Below are 23,168 nucleotides of genomic sequence, written 5' to 3'. Positions count from 1 at the left end.
GGGCTGCCCAGGGAGGTGGTGGAGTCACCATCTCTGGATGTGTTTAAGAGAAGACTGGACATGGCACTTAGTGCCATGGTCTAGTTGACATGGTGGTGTCAGGGCAATGTTTGGACTCGATGATCCCAGAGGTCTCTTCCAACCTGATTGATTCTGTGATTCTGTATTTGCAGCGGTTTCTCCATATTACTGTCAATGTTCATCCAGAGCTTCAGAGACCTTAGCAGTCTGCAAGCTTCAGAGAAATATTAAAAAAACTCTAATTGTAAAAAAAAAATCCTACGGTATTTAGGAACTCATCCATTGTCTGCAAAATATTACAGAATATACATATTCAAATCTATAATTCATTTTGTGGGAGATCCTCAGTAAACAAGTAATACAAATTTTAAATATGTTTAAAAAGATAATAAGCTATTTTACTGCATAAATGGACTTACTTATTTTTCCTTTCTGGGATAGTTTAATAAAAGACACAAAATTTTGAAAGCCATTCCTTCTCTCCTGATATTTTCATTTCTTATATCAGTATTTCCCAAGTAATTTTGAAACAGAGTAGCTCCTTGTCCTGTCTTTGCTGCTGTTTGACAGTGCTCCAAAGGAGTGGAGTCCAATTTAAAAAAATCTGTACAACTTCTCCAGCTCCAAATGACCAGAAGGGAACAAAAGGAGGAGCTGAGCTGAGCAGATTTTTATAATTTTACTTGGCTTCAAAAAGGATTGTCAGAACACAGGTGCACCTGCAAGTGTCCTCTATCTTCAGCTAACTTCTTGTTGCGACCAACAAGTTTGAAAGTGCTTTTTTTAATATATATATATACACACACACAAAATATAAAAGTATCAATATTAAAAATCACTGAATATCAAGGCCCACTTTAGTTCAGACCATGTGTAGACCTGAGAGATAGCAGTAATTTTGTATTTTGCCTTCCCTAAGTCTTTTGAGTACTTTTGATGCTCAAATACTAGAGCCATTAAACTATAATGAATACTGTATTTATTCATTCTTATGTTTTCTGAACAACTTGCTACTTTATATCTCTAAACCTGTCGCTTTTAGGAAGTTTTCTGCACTTGATTAAAAGACTTTAAATGATAGAGAACTTTATAGTCTGCTCTACGAGAAACTTTTTTTTTTTCCTCCTTTTTTTTGGAAGCAAAGTAACTGTAAATGAGTTTTTCCTTCAGAGACATCTCTAGGAATGCTTACTGCAACAACAGAATGAACACTTTTTGTTTTTTCTTAAACACTGGCTCTACTTCTCTTGACCACAGTGGACAGTGTGCTGATAAGCTCCCAGTGGCTTTGGGTGTAGCACCAAAGAATATCAAGGACTATTTCAAACAAAATTTTGAAACTGCTTGGCAGTTCTTAATCATAATCTTCTTTCAATTTCATTCAACTGTAAAAGTAAGAATAAAACCGTGATCTCTTTAATGCTGAGAACTCTTGTTACAGTCTGTGGCCTTATGAATAGTGCCTTGATATGGGAAGTAAAATGCCTGGTTTCCCACAATAACAGCAGTGAGAGAGAATGTGCTGAAAAGCCTCATATATCATCATAAGAATTCGATATCCAGGACATTTTCTGTTCACTGCACTTGAATTCAGAGAAAGATGAGATAAGGTTAGCAAAACACAGCAGAGATTACTTGTCACTTTAAAGCACCTCCCTGTGTTAACTGTTCTGTGTTGTAAGCTCTAAAGTACCAACACATCCTCCCAGACCACGCTGAGAAGCAGTAGCTGAACAGTTCAGTGATAAAGTACACGATAACTCAAGAGGGTGCTAGCTACAAGTGCTTGCAAGTATTAAGAATAATACACAAAGTCAAGCCCAACCATTTCTAAAGTAAAGGGCTGACAGCTCAGGTGGGTGGAGAGCCAGATAGATCAAGAGTGTAGTAAGGTAACACAGCTTTCCGTACGGTGTCCGTACAGTGTAACGGACCTGAAGAGAGAGCTGCAAAACAATGCTTGGAGCAAAGGCAAGCTAAAAAATATTTTAATCTTTTCTAGTAGCAAACTCCTCTCTCCCTTCTTACTGCTTTCTGCATTGCTCCAGGATACATATCCAGTGCCTCAGTCAATCCTATTCCCTTGATCTGAAATATCCTTAGTATGGGTGAGGGATGACAAGCCTGGGAAGGTGAAAGTCAGGGCTGCAAATCCATGTTCTCCAGTACACCTGGAGGCAGTCATCAACCAGCAAGAATTTGTCTACCCATTTTGGTGCCTCAAGAGCTTCCAGGCTGAGGCTTGCTAAGATTTAACTCTCTACAGTCCACTAGAACAATGTCAGCGTAACTGCACAGGTAAAATGAAAGATGAGCCAAAGACAATCTAGCACTTAGGACCCACCGCCTGGGAAGCTTAAAAGCTGGCTGCAAGGAGCACCGACCCCCTTAAGCTCAGCAGAGAGCTATGTAACATAGTCTCCTGCTGCTCCTCTCCTCCAGGCTGCTCCAGCAACATAAATCACACTGAAAGATCTTCACAGGGTCAAAACAGAATTGAAAAGTGATTTCAAGTATTACGTTACTAAGCAGTAGCACACCGTTGGAAAATAAAATGTAATTTATGTCTCAAGACAGATATGGAGTCTGCTAAGCTAGTCTCAGAGAGCACTTCTAGAGCACAAAGCAGAACAGTGTTTATTACAGAGATGATTAGCAACTAAGCGTATTTCCTTTGTGTGCTTTTTACAACCTAACATCCTCCAATGCATATGTATACCAACTAATATTTTGGCTTGTCAACACTGCAATGTTGTAATATAATAGAGAGCGAGGGTAAATACAGTCTCAAACAACACAGAGGTATGGCTGAGATCATTTTTGTCTACCTAATTACAAACAATTGGATGTTTTAAAGCTATACTGATTTAATCTCAGGAGTTAAACTGTAACTTTTAGATCACAACATATACAGCTGCCTGTTAGATGCATTTTAAAATACTGTATTAGAACATAAAAAATGTGTCAGTGGAAACTAGTGGTCCATTTAGCTCCACAGCACTAGTCCAACAGTGGGAACACTTACGAAAGGAGAAAACTCTGGCACTTTCTGGTGTTTTTTTCCCTTCTAACTCCCCCAGTATTCAGATGCCAGTGTTCACCTGCGAGAGCCTGGCCTCCTGTTGAACAAGACTGCCACGATGGGGTAACAGGAAACTCTGCAATTTTTTTCAGTTCAAATACTAGGATTATTGTAATATAGAATTAATTTTGTTTTGTTTTGTTTTGTTTTTTTTCCTACACCACTGCAGGTCTGCCACAAAAGAAAACAAAACTAGTTTCTGTCATTTTGCCATTGCTCCATTAAGACACGTGAAATAGCAGTTTTCAGTTAGTGCCCTTTTATCATTCACTGTTTGACTCACAATCTTCAGTATTTTGGATGCAGAGGGATCTTATGCTCAGGCAACAGGACAATTTAATATAATTATTCAAACTCTCCACAGGTCTCACCAACTTTTTCCAAGAAAAATACAGAAAAACTAACATATAATTCTAATATTTGATGTAAAGAAAATGAACATGAGTACAAAGAAGCAAGGCAAAAAAAACCCTGATAAGGCTGACAGCCCATTGTTTCTGCTTCATGGATACCCAAACTGAGATCCAAACAAGGTTTGCAAGGATAAAAATAAATAAAACAATATTTTCCTGGATGGTGTTTGCCCTCCAGGACAAACACTTGGTGATATTGACTGTCTCATAAGGAGAGTGAAATTTGTAGCCAGAAGTTTATCAAAACAGCCATTTTCCTTTCCTCCTACTTGGCAAAATATAACTGTCTTATTAGAGCGGGTTTCAGAACTTGGGCTTTTCGAAAACTATGAATATTTTGCCTTTCTTGTTGCTGTAAGAGCACAGACACTTGGAATCAGCTCAAAATGCATCATCTTCAGCCTGAAATCACGTTCACAACCAAGACTGGATATTGTCACACCACCTGCTTTGGCACACAGGCGGGCAAACTAAGATCTGCGCAGGCCAGTGCTGGAAGATGCCGTCCCCCAGTACTTCAGTTCAGCAAAGCACTGTGACATTTGCTTTCAGCAGTTCCAATGAAATTTCAGTTTGAAAAGTCGTGGTCAGAGGGTCTCCAGGGGATGCATGGGGCCTTCCTGCTTCATGGTTGACATAATCCTACCCCTGACTCGCTTCCAGGCCATGCGTGGCAGGCCTCTATGGTGACAGTTTATTTCCAGAGACAGCGTCATGAAGCTAAAATAACCCAGGAGCAATCAAGCACAATCCTGGAGAGTCCGACAAGGAAAAAGAAAAGTCTGGTGTTTTGCGTACTCTGAGGTAAAAACCCTTTCTGAGTTTACAGATTCATATCTGCACCAGTTGACAGTCATTTATCACTTCCTATCTCTACCCTTATATACAAATCAAAGTAAATCCTAAGTGCGCAACCTGAGACTGAGTACGCACAGAAACAAGACAGGACATACAGCCTCAGAATACAAGAGACTCTTACTTAACCTATCATTGGTAAAGCAGAGATGACTTTAACACAGATTACTGGCAAAGTAATGGACAAGGAATACATCCTCCTGGATTAGACAAACAAAATGTTTACTTCTTAGTAGGAAACATGGACTATTCAACTGCATGGATAACTAGTACCAGCCAATCCTTGAAACTTGTAATTTTTGCGATCTCACTCTGCTGGCACTCAGGAGATTCCTCAATTTTATGGCCTCTGAATGTACAACCCAATAACAAGTCAATTTCTTCACCAAAAGCATTGTCAAGCATTGGAACAGGCTGCCCAGGGAAGTGGTGGAGTCACCATCCCTGGAGGTATTTAAAAAACGTGTAGATCTGGTGCTTAGGGACATGGTTTAGTGGTGGCCTTGGCAGTGCTAGGTTAATGTTTGGACTTGATGATCTTAAAGGTCTTTTCCAACCAAAACAATTCTACAATTCTATGAATTCTGACCTTGGGTATTAAAATATCATGTTGAAACAATCAATGGCTGCTGCCGTACCCGAGAGTTCACTGTACACAGACCCCTGTTTCCAAGATCATAAGATGCAAAGAGAGCAGACAATGCAGGTGCATACTTATTTCCTAACATCTAGACGTGTTTTCTGCAGTTGTACGTCACAGAATCATCAGTGTAACTCTATTAAAATCAATTACTTGATTTTGGTTTATGACCATGTTCTTTCTGGCTCCAAAATTCTACAATAAGATTATTTTTCAGTAAACATAACTCAGGAACACTAATTAAACGTGCCTTAACTGTGAGTATGGACAAATAGAAGCTACTGGATTTCGTGCTATAAACTGTTTAAGACACTCAGTCCCACTAAGATGATGATTCCTCTATAGCTGTCAAAACAAACACAGCTTCAGTTATGCGTAGTGCTCAACAGCTGGTTACTTTAGATGTGCATCAATACACAACTGATGGACTATGTAACCACAAGGGAAGACAGAAGCATCATAAAAAGGTTGAGTTGATATGCCGTACCATCATGAATTGAGATGTCTCTGTATTTCACTTGTAAAAATCGTATGTCTTCAGACACATGATAAATACAAATCACAATTTAACATGCCTGCAACAATGTTTTCTTAGGAAAATTTCTGTGACTGCTGATACCTTCAGCAATAACATTCAGAAGAACACTGGACAAAACTCTGAACGTTTCACTCCTAATTTTACAGGTGTTCACCACTGGAAATCTTTATTTTTAGCTGAAGATTTTTTTCTTTTGAAGCCAAGAAGATTTTATATATTGATTCTAGCTACTCCAGTCTAAGTTTGATGAAATTTCTTTAAACATCTAATTTAATTTAAACAGTGATTCACTGTTTAAATCCAACTGAAAGAAACTGAGCACTATAAGTTCTCCATTGCTATATTGAATATAATGGAGAGTCATGCAACTACAGAAGATAAACCTTTACTCTGAAGGGGTTTATGGACCCCAAGGATCTCTCTTTTTCCTAGAAGTAACACCTTTATACTGAAATAGCAGCTGTTCCTTACCTGAAAAGAGTTCATGCATCGAAGTGAAGGTGGCAGAGAGGTGGTGCTCAAACCCAGTATCAGTAGTAATTCCAAACATGTTTCTGATGGAAACTTTAAAGGATGAATTCCAATATCATTCTCCCATGCATCAGCAAGGCTATAAAGTTAAAAAAAAAAACTTTTTCATTATCTTAAAATATATCTAAACCCCAAGTTTCAAATAAATATTAGAATGTGTCATAGTATTGTGATAAAAGATTCTCTTCACATTTACCCTGTAAAAGTCACAGGTAAATGTGTCTTACCAGAAATATGAGGTGCATTTAAGGTACCTTATCCGTACCACCAATCTTACAAAAAGATACATAATGCGAAAGGAAAACCTAGCATACTTTAGAGCAATCTGCTCATGTTTCTAATTCAAAGTTTGATTATTCTGGAACCAAATTTCATCTGCCACTGGCAATTTCCCATCATATAGTGTTTTTACACATAGAGTAGTCTACATAGAACATAATGCCTCCAACATTTTATTTTGCTTCTAGAAAGAAAAACGTCCTTTCACTTCTGAAAAGACAGGAGGCCAGGCGTGATTTTCAAATTGATGTTTATGATACTCTCACTGGAAGCTTACTGACAGTCTATACCAAGCAAAAAATTAAATCCCAGTTCATTTTATACAGCTTTCCGCTTTAGATGTATTAAAAGAATTAAGATTTCTAGAGCTAGTCATAAAAACAATATTCCAAAAGCACATTTCTATAAACTGTTCCCGCTACAACATGCTGAAGAACAAGATTAGTTCAACAAGATTAACCCAAAACACAAGAACATTCCACTTCCACATTCCTATTGTTCAGGCTTGTTTCCTCCTTAATGCACAAACTGTCAGACTGACCAGTGATCCAGTTAGTTCAATAATTTTAGCTGAGCAGCTAGTATCAGATACTCCAGAGCAAGACGGATGACACTTATTGTCAGCAGATCTGAGAGCATCAGTTTGGAAGGCAATGCTTACGACTCTTCCATATCCAAGACTTCACGATTTCAATAAATAATTTTAGCATAAGCTTTCACTTTTAAATTCCTCCAGCTCTTCTGGAAATAAATTACTCTGACTGAATTGCTGCTCATGAACATATGAGCCTGTTTTAATGTCCTATCTAGAAATAGATGCCTTTTTTTAAGCACCTAAAAGAGTAGGCATCACAGAATCACAGAATGTTAGGGATTGGAAGGGACCTCAAAAGATCATCTAGTCCAATCCCCCTGCCGGGGCAGGATTACCTAGACCATATTACACAGGAACGCGTCCAGGCGGGTTTTGAATGTCTCCAGAGAAGGAGACTCCACAACCTCTCTGGGCAGCCTGTTCCAGTGTTCAGTCACCCTTACAGTAAAGAAGTTTTTCCTCATATTTATGTGGAACCTCCTGTGTTCCAGCTTGCACCCATTGCCCCTTGTCCTGTCAAGGGATGTCACTGAGAAGAGCCTGGCTCCATCCTCATGACACTTGCCCTTTACATAGTTATAAACATTAATGAGGTCACCCCTCAGTCTCCTCTTCTCTAAGCTAAAGAGACCCAGCTCCCTCAGCCTCTCCTCATAAGGGAGATGTTCCACTCCCTTAATCATCTTCGTGGCTCTGCGCTGGACTCTCTCTAGCAGTTCCCTGTCCTTGAACTGAGGGGCCCAGAACTGGACACAATATTCCAGATGCGGCCTCACCAGGGCAGAGTAGAGGGGGAGGAGAACCTCTCTTGACCTACTAACCACACCCCTTCTAATACACCCCAGGATGCCATTGGCCTTCTTGGCCACAAGGGCACCTTGCTGGCTCATGGTCATCCTGCTGTCCACTAGGAACCCCAGGTCCCTTTCCCCTGGCTGCTCTCCAACAGGTCTGTCCCCAACTTGTACTCATACATGGGGTTGTTCTTGCCCAGATGCAGGACTCTACACTTGCCCTTCTTATATTTCATTAAATTTCTCCCTGCCCAACTCTCCAGCCTCTCTGAGTCTCTCTGAATGGCAGCACAGCCTTCTGGTGTGTCAGCCACTCCTCACAGTTTTGTGTCATCAGCAAACTTGCTGACAGTGCACTCTATTCCCTCATCCAAGTCATTAATGAATATATTGAATAGTAAACTGAGCAAATACTCTCTTCACAATATCTGTGTCCTTCTGTATGGTTCTCATTCTCTCAAGTCTCCCAAACACGTCGATTCTCTGTAAAGTCCTGCTTCTTAGATATAGGCTTGCATATACACTTTTTGTACATATGTTTCCATTATTAACTCTCCTTAGTTCTTCCTTGGCTCTTCTAGAAGATGTTCTTTTTAGCATAATTTACACATTTTTCTTCAAAGAGTCAGTGTATTTTCACTTTCTTACCTCCATTTGTCTGAAACTGGCCTCTTGAATTTTAACTGTTTGTTTTTTTCTCTCCTAATCTTTACATTTTTTCCTCCTTCCTCATTTATCTATGGGCATGTAAGAATCCACTTCTGCTTCAATATACAGAAGCAACACCCATAATGCACACAAGGTCAGAGGGGCTTCCATCTCCCTAAAAAAAGGAGTGCTTTCTCTCACTCTTTTTTTTTTTTTAAATCCATAATAAAAGACAAAGATAATTATATCACTTCTAAAATACCAAATGTACCATGTCTTTTCTCAACCCTCACCAAAGTGAGTGGGTCACTTTGACATAAGGAGTTCTAAACTGTACAAGGTAAGGAGAAGGAGGAAGGCAGCCTGGGCTAGGCACCCTCTGGCACTTCTAATGACAGTGCATAACTTAAGGTCTCCACACGTGGCTAAGACCATACCAAAGGACAGAGGCCAAAACCTGCTGCACATTAAAAGCCTTCATAATATTTAGCGTGTCACTGGAGACTTATATTGTGCCAGACGGAGCTGGAAAAGCTGTTTAAAGCTACCACAAAAAAACCCTGTCTGCTAGGACAGGAAGGTGAGCAGTTTAGAAGACACGCTGGAGTATTTTCACTATTGAAAGGTACAAGTCTCCAGTTAAGCCCCAAATACTTTGTCTGTATTGAAAGGGAGCAGGATTCTTTTAAAAGACTATGCAAGTGGCCAAGCCAGGGAGAGGCAGCCCTGACTGGTCCAGAGATTCTGCAAATGCTCCAGGAGGAACACCTAGCTCCAGATGATGAGCACTGAGCAGCCAGTAACCAAGGAGTCTTGTTAATTGTAATCCAGAATTGGTAATGATAATGATAATTTCATTATTATTTCCACGCATAATTAGAAACGTACCTTTATATGTTCCTTACTAGGTCTTTGTTCTACATTTTTTACAGTCTTGCCTGGTGATACAGGCAAATTTAGGTGAAGCTAGCAAAACTGGGCCTTTCAGTTTTTCAGAAATCAGCAAGTCTAAACAAAGCACTTTGCAGGCACCTTCAAACACAGCTAGAGTCTGGAGATTGGAGGTGATATGCTAAGGTTCTAGGTCTAGGGGAGGTGTTTCCACAGATCAACACCCTCTCTGCAAAGAAACTTCTCAGTACTCCAAGCAATATTCAAAACATCACAACTTACTTCAGTACCCTGATTCTATTCTTGTGTTTTGAATTGAGAAATTGTTTGGATCTGCCTCCTCATTTTGAAGTCCAACTCTTATAGCCCTGACACTGCACTAGGGCTTTTTTTTGTGACTGTTGGTTTATTTGGGGGAAAGACTGTTCGCATGAAGACATCTAGCCTAATCATATTGCAATTCTTGTTTATTAATGGCTCAATCACTAGTATTTCCTGAAACAATCCCAGTGTATTCCCTTATTACAAACAAACCACGTGTGTCCTAGCACTTACTGCTCCAGGAACACTCATGTTAGGAATTAGTCTTTACGATTTGTCCTTTCGCAGCATTTAACACAAGTGGTTGTGGGAAGACACTGCTTTATTAGATCATGTCTCTTTGTTCTTCTTTACCCCTATTACTCTTGGAAGTATGTTTCCGTAATCTTCATTGTAGAGGAAGGAGAAAAAAGTCTATGCTTAAAACAAAAGCAAAACAAAACACAAAACTTCCCTGTTTTTTCACCTTAGTTTCACAGAACCTTTCTGTATAAGGAGAGTTGTCTCCCTTCCAGTACAGGAGAGGAGGCTGTTTGCTTTCTGTTTACTGAAGGAGGCAGACTGGCTGATAGTGCTTCTCAGGAGAGTAAGCACCCACGGAGGACAACTCAGCCCATCAGCTCAGTGCTTCCTCCCAGACCAATCCCAAATGCCAACAGTCTGAGCTGGCTGAGAGTTCCTCAGTCATGCAAACAAAACTGTGTTTTACTCTCCTGATCTTAAAAAAAGAATAATTCAATTTGACATTAAGATAGGGCAAATTGTCAGAAGCAGTTTTTGGGAGTGCTGAGGACAAAGACAGGAAAGAAACCAGTAGGACTCAGATGTGCACATGGCAACTTTGGATGTAGACAGGTCTTTGCATGCATGTGCTTTCTTCCCCTGCTCCTTAATACCTTTACTCAGCAATGAGTTCTTGCTTCTAAGCTTGGTTTAAGAGAAAGCAGGCTGGGTGAAGCCTGCTCCTTTTGTGAGTACAAGCAAAAGCCAGCACAATTCCCAAAGAGCAGAGCTCAGCTTGCTACGCTGGCTGAAAGGAGTAAGGGGGAGGTAAAACAGATTAGCTGGAGGAAGGTGAGGGTAACAAGAGAAATAATGCTATTTTATGTTCTTCCTTCTGCAAACATTCAACTTTTCTACATTGCAAAGAAGGCTTGAGATTCTGGACTTCCTAGTCTAACAAAAAAATTATGACCCTCAGTATCAAATAAAATCCATAAATTCTACACAGATTGCCTAAGTCATCGCAGGGCGCAAGACTGCATCTACTTTGGACTGCCTTTTGGACAGGTAAAATCTCACCACTACATATTGACCTTGACAGTGTCTGAGGCAGATGTGAGCCAGCTTTAGCATCCAGGCTTTAAAACAATAAGATGTAGTAAAACACACCCAGTAAAATGGTCCAAACTAGGAGCATGCTCTGAGTTAAGAAAAGGACATGTCAGAGTGAGTTTTTTCACAGGACACTAAATCTACCTCTGTAAATCATCATCATGCAGTTTTGCCTGCCAGTGATCTCACCAACAGGAAAACCCGTATCCTTCTAAGCATCCTGTCTGTCACTCCATCCTTCCCATTTTCTCCCTCTTTTCTTTATTCCCTCCTTCCTCAGAACTTGTAAACCTCTTAGCCTATTTCAACCAAATTTTCTTAAGAAAGATCTCAAATATATTAGGTTTGGGGAAGTTTCATGTTCTCCTGAAAATCAGTGTCTGAGTAGTGAGGAGAAATCCACATTAGATACTCTACAGAGAAAAGCTGCTGATGGAGCTCAGCAACATATATACCGGATAATCAAGTGATGTTTACCTGGGACAATGTTAGCATAAACTCAATAATATGACATTTCTATCTAGCAAAACCAACTACTATAAGCAAAGTAAACATGTTCTTCATAGCCTACCATACTCCCTAATGAGTGAGCCAAATTGAGAGACGAAATAACTATGTGCTATGTGCTAAACTGTCAGAATGGAGCATTCAAAACAAGTAAGAAATAAAAATGAAAAACTGAGACCATCTTCCCCCTTCTCCTTTTCAATGCTCTAAGGAACGGATTGTTTGAAGAAGAAATTTAGAGCATGAGATGATTGTCATGTTCCCATAACCAGTCAAAGAAATATAGCTAGGAAAGTAAAATTCCTATAGTAATGTGTGAAAGATATTTTTAAAAATGAAGTGGTATTTTCAAAGCTGTTTAGCTGATAATAATGGGAAATCCAGGGAAATTTGGATTTCTTTTAAAAAAAATCAGTAAATGTTATCTGAAACTCAACCAATTAATTCTGAAAGCAGAGATAAGCAATACTTGAAAACAACTACTCACATAAGACTAAAGATAAGACAATTACTTCTCCAGCAAAAGTAATTATCACAATGTTTTCAGACAAGCACATTTGATTCACTGTGCATCAGAGAATGGTATTTCTCCACTGCTCATTATGGAATTCATCCTAAAACACAAGTCAGAGTAACATTTGAAAACTGTGTCCTTAAAAGCAAGGTTTAAGACACCAAAATAATGAAATACATTTCTTTCGTAATTCCTTCATATAGGTACTAGCAAACAAACAGTCATCCATCAGGTCGTGGAACCCACCCATAATGTCCTAAGTCTTCACAAAACCCACAATATTCACAGCATGTCAGTGAAGCAAGAGAAAACTTTGTATTTAAAAACCAGGAAAAAACGATAAGGATTCTCACAAGACACTGAAAAACTGGACCAGACATCTCACTAGGTTGCATTTCTTTCAAAAGAAGCCTCTTCCATCAGTGCCAAGGCCATTTATCAATAGTAATCACCCTCCATCATGCATGAGATTCACTTAAAAATGCAACTGTCTCAGCAACAGACAAAACAAGTCTGCTTTTGAAGAGGAACAGGTAAGCCTTTTTTTCCTTTCCAGAGCACCCCCATCACCACCTCCGATTTACCAGGCTACCTCTATAAATACTTTAACCTAGGGTAGTCTACAGTGATCAAAACCAGAAAATGAAAAGCTCTTAGTCAGAGCACTACTCAGTGTTGCTACCAAGGCACTGGATTAACTTGATTCCAAATGCTGTGAAACCCTTAAAGGAGATTAGTATGTTAGCTATGGCTTCAGTGTTTTGCTGAATCAAGGCCGTGCTGAAGAATCTGATATAAAAGCTGACAGAAGCTCAGCCCTGACTCTCGGAGTTCACTGAATGTTGTTAAAGTTGCTCCTTCCACGAGCTACAGCTCTGATATAAATGACAGATGACTTTACTAAACCAAAGGACAAACCTGCTAAATTAAATAACTATTTGTAAAAATTATTTAATCTAAAAACAATTCTAAATTATGGTTGATGATGTGTCTATATACTTAACATACTGAGAGGCTAAGTTATTTATACTTTTAATTATCCTTGCAGTGATCTAAAAATGACATAAAAATCAATGCATACGCATTAGCTACTAAACTCTTGCCAAAATTGAAATAATATGGAACCCTAAGAAGTGCAGTGCTTCCACAGCTTACAGCAAACTCCTTTGGAAAAAACCTTTTCTTTACAGAATTACTGCTTCCCTCTTAAAACAAACATCTGCAGTCTTGTTCTAATGCTCTTCATTATTCATCCTCAATAGCTGGGAGTGTCACATGTGGTTTCCAAGCAAATCTTCCCCGGGATTTTTACTGGTCTCATGGTATCCCAAACCAACAGATATTAAATCTCATAAGAGACAACAAAGGGAAGAATGTAAATTTAACCCACTGGTGACCTTGCAAGGAAATGAGCAAGAGAAGAGGAACATATCAAGGGAAGTAAGAAGACAGACAGCAGTAATCCAGGGACCCACATGAGGAGGTGCTTTTTTAGATTTATTGCAATGGACTACAGTGGCCAACAACAGAAGCTCCATCTCTATGTTTTAAACCTTAATGTTTTTCAGTGCATCACTACAGAGACAGGACGAAAGTTTATTTAACTGAACTTCTATCCTTTCAAGGAGTCTTAAATACTCTCTCCTGTAAAGCATTCTTATAAGAAAGTTACTGATAAATAAACCTTATATTAAAGTTACATCATATATAGAGTATATAGTACATATATTTAATATAATATATATTTATATATTAATTATATCTAAATTAATCATATTATTATACAATTATGCATATTTCTATAAATTAATATAAATAGGTATAATACTTGTATACACAAACACATGACCATTATTAAAGAGTCTTCTGTCTTTTTTTCTGAGTAATGCATATTTTGAATGGAAAAACTATTCATTTCTGAAGTCTGGTCAAAAAGAAGTTATCTAGAAATCTGCTACAAAAACAATACAGCAGGTTTAAAATACCTTACCCTACAAAATGTAAGTCCTTCTTGAACTTTCAGTGTGTCACCATTTGAAAAGGACAAGTTATTTAATACTAATAAGAAAAGCTTATAATGAAAATTCAAATTTAACCTCACCAGAGTACAGTTTGCCCACTGCCATAATACTTTGCAGAAGGGCTGACATAAGAAGTACCAAATGTTCTTGCAATATTTCAAAGGGCCTTTTAAGTAAAATTATGCTATTTGCTCCAATGAATGCTTTTGTGATTTAAAATAGATATTCCACATGCAGTTTTCTCATTTCTAACTCCAATATGTAGCAGTGGATTAAATGATTTTGTTTGCATTAGACAACTGGATATGAATCTCAACTATATTCATTTTATTTATGTACTTTAAATTATTTTACTACTTCTCGACACACTTTGATTATTTTAAACTATTTAAGGGAAGTCAGAGAGAGAAGTAAAAACTGCCTATCTCAACCTGTAAAGTATAGGCCAAATTCTCTTTCTTTTGTTTCACACCAACCAACATTTTTATTAGACTCAACTCTCCTATATTAACTTAAATGTAACTACATTGGTTTTGGTACAGTTATTAAAAAATGCTATTAGCACAAATAAAGCCTGTATATGGCCCACAGAATTCAATTTTTTTTTTCTCAAAGTGGTAAAGGGCAAAACCAGAAAACCAAAGAACTGTGTCAGTACATTGTGCCAAGACAGACAAGGTTATTTACAAGTAGATTATTCCTCTGAAGCACAGAAAGCTATCTCGACATAATGCAACTTTTTGCATGGAAATAAATCTTGAGATTTTAATCCTGTCCAGTAGTAACTTTGCCTTGGAGCATGTAATTTCAAAATAATACTCAACATACTTCTCCAGACTAAAGATTTTTGGGTGTTCACCAACTGTTCTTCTATACTGCCTTCCTTCCTCCATCTGGCTGCCATGCAATTTCAAAAGCATTAGTTTTAAGTTGCAAATCCTGTCACCCATAAAATATTTTCATTCCACTGCAAAACAGCACCAACTGTACAGTCTCTGCAAAAGACAAAACAGAATTTCAGCTTCAAGAATCACTGAAACAAAGCTTAAACATCACAGGGAAGGATTAGCAGTTGTTCATCTATTCTGCAATCTTTAAGTTGAAGATTCATAATATCTAAAATGAATGTATGAAAAGCTAAATCAAGCGACAATGTCTAAAGCAGGGTTATGTTCAATGGGACACCCAGATGCGTGGGTCCACGAACACTTGCAAATGTACTAAACTTAAAATTCATGACAGTACTCAAACCATGCACAGATGGTCAGTGAGTATAACTAAGACATTATCATCTTTCTTTAGTTTCAGCACCAGGTAAGCAAAAATAGGCTGATCATAGAAAGAAGAGAAAAAGGAATTTTAATTTTGCAGGAACTGACCTTGGATATAAAATCCCAAGCCTGCCAAATACTTCCCAGGATACATCCTACCACCAAAACCACAGTGCATAAAGGTACAGCAGCAGCAGCTATATCTACAGAGCCAACCCATAATAGTAACTGCCTAGGGGGAGTGAAATTCTTTCTTCATTCATCTGCAAGATCAAGAGTTTGTGACAAAAGCTGAAGCTGTAAAAGCAGACAACTGCAGCAAATTTTCATCAGTTACAACGAAGTTCTGCTTTAGAGCATCTGACCGAGGAATACAAGCTCGTGAAGAAAACAGCTCCTGCTGGGCTTGTGATGCTCAAACATATACAGACGTAACAGGCAGAAAACATGGCAGACAGAATTCAACAGATTCACACTGTATTTCCTTGAAACTACTTTTTAAAATTCCCTGCATCATTTTTGCCTAGCTGGGTGCAAGAGCAGAACTCACACGTTAATTTAGAAGTTCTCTTACAGACCCAAGAAAAGCACAGGGGCTAAGCTCTTGCTGGGCATTGCCTAGAGTCTGCTGCGATTGCTCCTGAACATCCACGCTATGCAGAATTGCTGGTGCCGCTCCAAAGTACAATGTAATTGCAGACTTCTCAGCAGCAAAGCAACGTGGTCCTGCTAAAAGGAGATGCAAATTACTCTCGTAAAAACTGCAAGGCCAAAGCTTTAGAATGTTCTGCTTCACTTTAATGGTTGTGTTAAGACTTTAAGCTGCAGTTTTGAATGTCTTACTGCATCCCAGGTGGAAAGAATTCAAATAATTTTTCTGAAAACAATAAAGATCAGATTGCTGTAGCCAGATCACTGCTGATAATTCACTATAGTGAACTATGGGGCTGCTGATGGTCATCACCATCTAGACTAGCAACAGTTCTACTATGACTCTAGACTGCAGTTTTCTTGGATATGCTTACAGCTCAGCATGAAGGGATAGCTTTGCCTGCTCCTTAAAATACTTTTCTTCACCTTTAACACCTCTTGATTCCTTCCTGGATACATCCTACTCTAAATTAGAACAGATGGCTCATAATTTCCCTAATGTATGGCAATAACTGTAGACTACTGTGCTTGAGATGGATGCAGAGGACACAGAGCAGTGTGCTATCGACCTATTGCTAAAAGCCTGACTGGTGCCATCTTACTTACAGGGAATATCAAATGTGAGCAGCAGCACTACTGACCTAAAAAGCCTCCCTTCCCAGCATGTATCAACTGAGTACTCAAATACTAAGGTTACATCTTTTTTTTTTTTTTTTTTCCCTTAAACTTTCAACACTTCAGGTATGTAGAAAAATAAGGGCCACTGCCCTGGCAAATGGGACTAAGCCTCCTCTAATAACTCTAAATTCCTGAAGGGTAGAAGTGCACAGTAGGGCTGTAGTAAAACAAAGTACTACGCAAAAGCTCCTTCATGGCGACTGCTGCCATCAATATGGTTATCCTACAGCAAATGCAAAGTCATTCCAGAGAGCTCTCCTTGAAAGATTCATGTAATTTTAAGGAAGCATTTCCACCTGCTCATGGGACAAGTGACATCTGGTAGACCAGCTGCCTTTCTCAGCAGACTCTTCTTCTAACTGTTGTTTTCAACCTATAGTTTTTTCTCATCAGGGGCATGAACAAGGATGCTCTCCTCCATACAGCCACCTGGCTTTACAGAAATTGTGAGTAAAGTATCATTCAGAACGTTTATCTCCAAAATTGTCCAATGTGTTTAGAATTCAGGGGCAGGAGAAGGAGGGTGGGGTAACTGGCAAGTCAGACAGAAAGTACTGTCACACACACTTCATTTCCCCAGAGAAATAAACCATACTTGTCTCAGTGTATTTTTTCCATAAACCAACCTCAAGAACTTACAGAGTTTTACCAAGGGACAACTCTGCTGGTTACCTCTATTCACCCTCAAGTGATGCACCATAAATACAAGGGGCCTCCTCCTACTTGTGCTCACACTAGCCAGCATCTCTGGTATGCAGCCTATCTTCCCACCCAGAGGCTGAGACAACAGGCTGTCTCTCAGCCCCTCCAGGCATCATGACACTAGGCAGAAGCCCCAAAGAAAACACAAAACGTCTCTGCTCTCTCCTGGGCTACATTTCCACCAAACTCTCATACAAGAATGATTTCACAGACTCTTTCGTCCCTCCTTTCCCTCCCACAGATTGGAAACTCCAATCAAAATATAGGAGTAAGACTCAGGAGGAAGACACATTCATCAATATTGGCCTGTCTTGAGTTTTGAATGCCCAGATCCTATCAATAGCACTGCTCTCTTTAAGTGCCTTTACAACTCTTTGCAAAACTATAACCTTAATTTAAAAATCATCAAAATGAGATGTCATATTGCAGAACACATGGTGTCAAGTATACTATCACAAATACAAGGGCCCTTTACCTCAACAGAAAGTTTCCCTATGTACAAATGCTACATTCAGTATCTGAGAATTATTTTGCACCATGTAAAATGTGAAAGGTTGATAAACAGGCAATCAAAAAGCCGAAATCCATCATTCAAAACAGTGGCAAGGCAGATCAAATACAAAAGCTAAATTTTTGAATTAGTTCAGTACGAAAGGTTCCAAAAACCTCACAAGCAGTCTGCCCGGACTCGTTGAGGGTCAGATGCTTAAGAAAGAGAAGACCCATCTCTTTTGAAATCGCATTTAATTCACTTCAGTTCACCCAATCAATTCTCAGATGAGCAAATTATTCAAAGAGTAAATGCATAAGAAAAATTTAAAGCTGGAGACAGTAAAGATAACTTAGCTTTCAAAGAGGAGTAGAACATCTCATAATGAAAATAGGGGCAGCGAACCAAGCTGCACCACCTTAGCAAGGAATTTTAAGAGTGTATCTATTTCAAAAGAAACTAGTATACAACGTCCAAGACTTAAAGACAACTATACTTACTATTCTTGACCTCTTACAATAATTCTAAGCATCACAAATGCAAGTTCATGAATTATTTTAAGTTATTTCAGCTCCTAGTTTCAACTATGATTGACTTGTTTTCCGGTTTCATCTGTTTGAAGTCCTCCTTTGCTCACCGAGACATTACTGAAGTCAGTCCAAAAATACCTGGTTCACTTGCCCAAAACAGCTACCAGATGGTTTCCAAATTGGTAAATCTGATTAAAATATCTACAGAGTGGCAGCAACTGTGTCATGTGTGCCCAGTTTCAATACCTATTATCGACAAAATCTCAAATGTCACAGATGCTGAAGAAAAAATAGAAGAATTCAAGAGATGAAAGATAATGGCTTGCAGCTTCATCAGATTTACAGATTATTTTACCAATTCTGCATCCAAAACAGCAGAATTTTGTATCCAGACTAAATCATTTCACATTAAGCAAGGTTAACACAACGATGTTCCAAGACAATGTTCCCACTACTTATTGAAACAAAACCTAATTATTCTCTGGGGCATGGGAGAGATTACATAATCCTGTTGTATCTACACAGTGTAAAAACACATGCACATACTGCTTAAAGGTCAGCACCTGTAGCTTAATCAATAATCTAGAACATCTATCCATCTGCATCCTTTCATACAGTATTCAGTGTCACTACTTGCAAAAATGGTAATACCAGCCCCAGCTACATTCAGGCTTGTGGGTTTTTTTCAATGCTTTTTTGGGACTGTGCAGCCCATCTACCTGCAGACTGCCCTGTATGGACTGCCAGTGGATGTAAAGTCTTTCAGAGGAACCTCACTGAACAGCTTTTCAGAGCTAGTTATCAGAAAGCCTTGATGAATGGGGACCTTCGCAAAGAAGAGGAAGCATATTTTCCCAGTCACAGGTCCAAATAAGGTTTCTGACACTGGTGACGTAAAATTCACCTTTACTAGAGTAATTTATACCCTTAAGGCATTACAGCAAATATGCAGTGTTATGGATTTTTCTTGTAGTGTGTTGGAATTTAAATCTGAGGACAGAATATCCTGTACAATAGAATCTGGACATGCCTGCAGAAGTAGAGAACTCAGTTTCACGAGATTGCAACATCGTGTCTGATGCTTCAGTTGTGCCTCTGAATGATCTGCAGAACAGAAATCACATATTAACTCTGAAATGCTGGCAGGGGAGCACTCTCACTCTTATCTGGTAAAAGGAAGTCAGAAGCAAAGCTTAATTCAAACCAGCAAACACTGAAAATGAAAATGGCAGAAATTTACCCAAAGTAAGACTGAATGAAATAGTGTAGGTATTTACCAACGTGTAACTCCCACAAAAGGAGGAATGGCTAATTTCTTGAGAGACAAAGAATGCGTTTTAAGTTTCTGGATACACAGATTGCTCAGATTACAAAAGGAGTGAAAATGTCTAAAGCAACTCTGTTGCTTTGGAAGTGTGTAACTTAAAACTTTCTACCAATCACACCATGGCCTCTTGTAAAATATTGTTCCTAAAAATATTTGGTTCAATTTTTATAATTTAATTAAATGGTCTAATTTTACATCAGATTTTTCATTTCCAAGCCCTTAGAAACACTTTCATTTCCTAATTACTGAAAGGAAACAAGAGGGAGTTGAACATAAAGTATTTCATGAAATACATTCCATTTAATTCTCCTTCTAGAACTTCCTAGGAGAAGGCAGTACGGAGATGCTAAACTGAGGTCCCAACAGAGGTATCCATGAGTAAAAATTACCTCACAGAGAAAGAATAAAGATTTAGGTGCTGAAGAATGAGGTTAAGAAATCAGATTAATTGTACAGGAGAATTAATCCTCCTGCTGGGGAATGAGGCAGATCTTTTTAATCTTCTGTTTTTTTCTTCAGTGTCACAAGTAGTTTTCTTCTAACAATGACAAAAGTTTTCCACTGCTGGTTCCTAGTACAGTGAAATGGCCTTAAAATTCAAGAGGTGCTGTCACTCCATTTTTATTTTTATATTAGTGGTTAATAGTAACAGTTCTATGTTTATCAAATTCTCTTCATTTTTAAAGCGCACTGGCCTGTCTGAAGAGCAGCTTTGCTCTGCATGGCTAAACATAGAAAAGTTTTGTCTTTAATAAGGGCTTAGACAAACAATCCCAAATCCCAGTGGGCCTTGTTAAAGCAACATCATAAATTTTTTACACTTCCTTATGAGTTTGGAAAAAATTGTCTACATATCAGTCTGAGTTCATGCTGACTAATGTGGCCTTAGGGAAGGGACTGTTGAAATTCATGCATCTAGCCGTTAGAAATGGATTTATAGATGCAATTATGATAAAACAGCATAGGTTTATTAAGTAATGATTAATTAAAAAAAAATAGTAGTTTCAGCTGAAAATAGAAGACATGCAGAATCAGTGTTTAAATGCTGTAAAGCTGGTGTGACTTGTTGGTTCTGCACACTGTGAGCACACTGGGAGGTGTTCACATCACTTAGCTTTAGGTACTCAGTGACTTGATTGATGAGCAGGGATGAGATAGCTGATGAAGATACTGGTCCCAGCTGTTGACCCTGCTTGGACATCTGAACTGCTCATCATTTGTTTCCTAAACTGCCATGGTTCACAGGACAGTGTCTTTAAGCAATCCAAAATTGGCAACAATTTACCTTCAACCATATGCTCCAAACTGCAGCAGTTGAGGACTTCACTGTCATGTGGCTCAGATGTCTGTGCTGCAAAAGCAGGCCGAACATTTGGTACAGTAACCCCAGATAAGACCATGACTGAAAAGCAGGGTTGGCTTAAGCAAGACAATCTGACTAAGTCCCTCATCTAGGCAGGGAGAGCAGAACAGAGGTGGTACACCCCATGGGCAGGCAGCAAACCCAGTAAGCGATGTGGTACCCCCTTGCCTTGTTACTAGTGGTCACACCACAGTCCCCAGGGAAGGCTCTAATCACAAACCAAGGGAGCATGGCATTAGGCACTATGTAGAAAATATGACCCATAACCACAGAGCTCACAGCTGATCTATCACTTATTAGGACAGAGCTGCCTATTGAAACTTCTAGGCAAATGATATGAACTGTACTCATGTTAGATGCCAGTATCTTCTCACCAGGTCTCTCTGACTGCCTACCTCCCACTGCTCCTCACCACCACTGTTGGATCAATCAGCAGCCTCAACACCGGCACCTACTACCAGAGGGATGGTGTCTTTGATACCCTGTCCTAATAGTATTGAAGTAGGTGGGCATTCAGGGCCCTAGACTAGCAACAAATAGTAACACTTATTTCCTCAGCACAACCAACCAGGCAAGTGGTGAAGAAAAATTATTAAAAAAAATAAAAAAGATCTAATTAAATCAAAGTTGAATGAACTTTGTGATCTGTGGTCTGTGTGATCAGTGATGGCACAGCACCTCTCTTGCCCTGTACCTAAAGCCCTGGATTCCCTGGCCACAGCACAAAGCACTTCCCTGGATGTTCTCGTGCAGGTTATTCCTACCAGCTGTGCCACATGAAGATTTGCATATGCTCCATAAACCTTAATTCCCCTTTTTAAGAGCTATTATACCAAGCAGGAGGCCATTTCTGAAGTTGAAATGGATTTTCACTACAATATAAAGATGAAAATGTTTTCTGGCCTCTGGTTTTTAAACCTTTGGGTAAAACTAAATCAATTCCACAGTGCTGTTGATATTCCATATAGAAGTATTCACAAATACCAGGCACTCCAGAACATTATGCCTGAATCCAAAGGGAGAAGTTATCCGGCTGTACAAATAAAAGCTGTAATCACTGTTCACAAAAAGCTCTCAGCTTGCTGCTTTAATTTTTTTTTCTGATGTACTGACTTCAGAAGAGAAGGAAATTCAGGACTTCAAGATGTCATTACATGAACCTGCAGCAAAGTAAGGAACACCACAAATCACAGAATTGGTTGATTCTGAGAATTCGCTGACAATAAAATTTATTCTTTCCACTCATTCAATCAAACCATTGTGAAACAAAAGCCTAATTACTAAAGTTAGAACTTCACATATGCCATATTTTCCCTTTCCCACTGAAATAATAATTTTCCTGAAACAGTTTATTTTTATCATTTTCCCTCTTCGCTGATGTGATTGTGGCAAAATTTGTACAGATGCTCACTCTATGCAGGTATGACACAACACTGACATTAAAAATCAGGTGTGGCTACAAGTCAAATTTAACAAGCAATTAAATCCTAAATAAATAAATGCAGCAGTCAAGAACACAGCTTCCTTTCCTAAAAATAACCTTAAGGTTAATTCAAAAACATAAACTGGCATAGCAACATTTTTGAGATAGGTCATAAATGCGCAAACGACTAGATTTTACTACACCCCACAGTCCACTTTGAAAACTCACAGCAGAGTAATTGCCAATCTGGAAAGATCAACTTTCCACTAGCCCCTTTCCCCTATCCTCAGTCACCATGTGTCCTCACATGTCTGTCAGGTTTCCTCTGTGCATGGAAATACTCTTCCATAAATAACCTCTTCATCCTTCACAAAACTGTCCCTAATTTTAACACCTCCTCTCTTCAGAGCTAATTCCCAAGTTTTCCCTTTCAACTATTCTGAGGCTTTCCCCTTCTGTTATGGCAGAGATTTAACAGTGTCTGTATAATCCATGCTTATGTTGATGGAGCCCACTGCAGCACTTATGCAGCTGTCCAGAGTCCTGCTGCAGACACGAAGCAGAGCTGGAGGAATCACGTGGGCCATCAGCCATCCTTCTGAGACAGCACTGTGGGCACTGCATTGGGCACACACACATACCTTGACACAGTCAGATCAGTAAACACAGATTATTTTGGCCCTTTAATTTAGTTTTCTGAGCTTTCTTAAAATTTTATGGATCAAGAAACAGGGAAAGCTAGTCTCAG

The 23,168-nt window shown here is 39.0% G+C and overlaps 1 protein-coding gene across 1 annotated transcript in view; it reads right to left on the bottom strand.

Moving 5' to 3' along the window:
* UBE3D (ubiquitin protein ligase E3D) overlaps positions 1-23,168 on the bottom strand; it is an 88,659-nt gene that overhangs the window by 27,892 nt on the left and 37,599 nt on the right. The window contains exon 9 of the mRNA XM_068405553.1: positions 6,021-6,159. Coding sequence (XP_068261654.1) covers positions 6,021-6,159 — 139 coding nt within the window. The remainder of the gene's footprint in view (positions 1-6,020; positions 6,160-23,168) is intronic.

This window comes from Nyctibius grandis, chromosome 1 (assembly GCF_013368605.1).
Source record: "Nyctibius grandis isolate bNycGra1 chromosome 1, bNycGra1.pri, whole genome shotgun sequence".
In the NCBI taxonomy this organism is placed as follows: domain Eukaryota; kingdom Metazoa; phylum Chordata; class Aves; order Nyctibiiformes; family Nyctibiidae; genus Nyctibius; species Nyctibius grandis.
The sequence above is the reverse complement of the archived record's forward strand: the minus strand, read 5'-3'. Positions and strand labels throughout refer to the sequence as shown.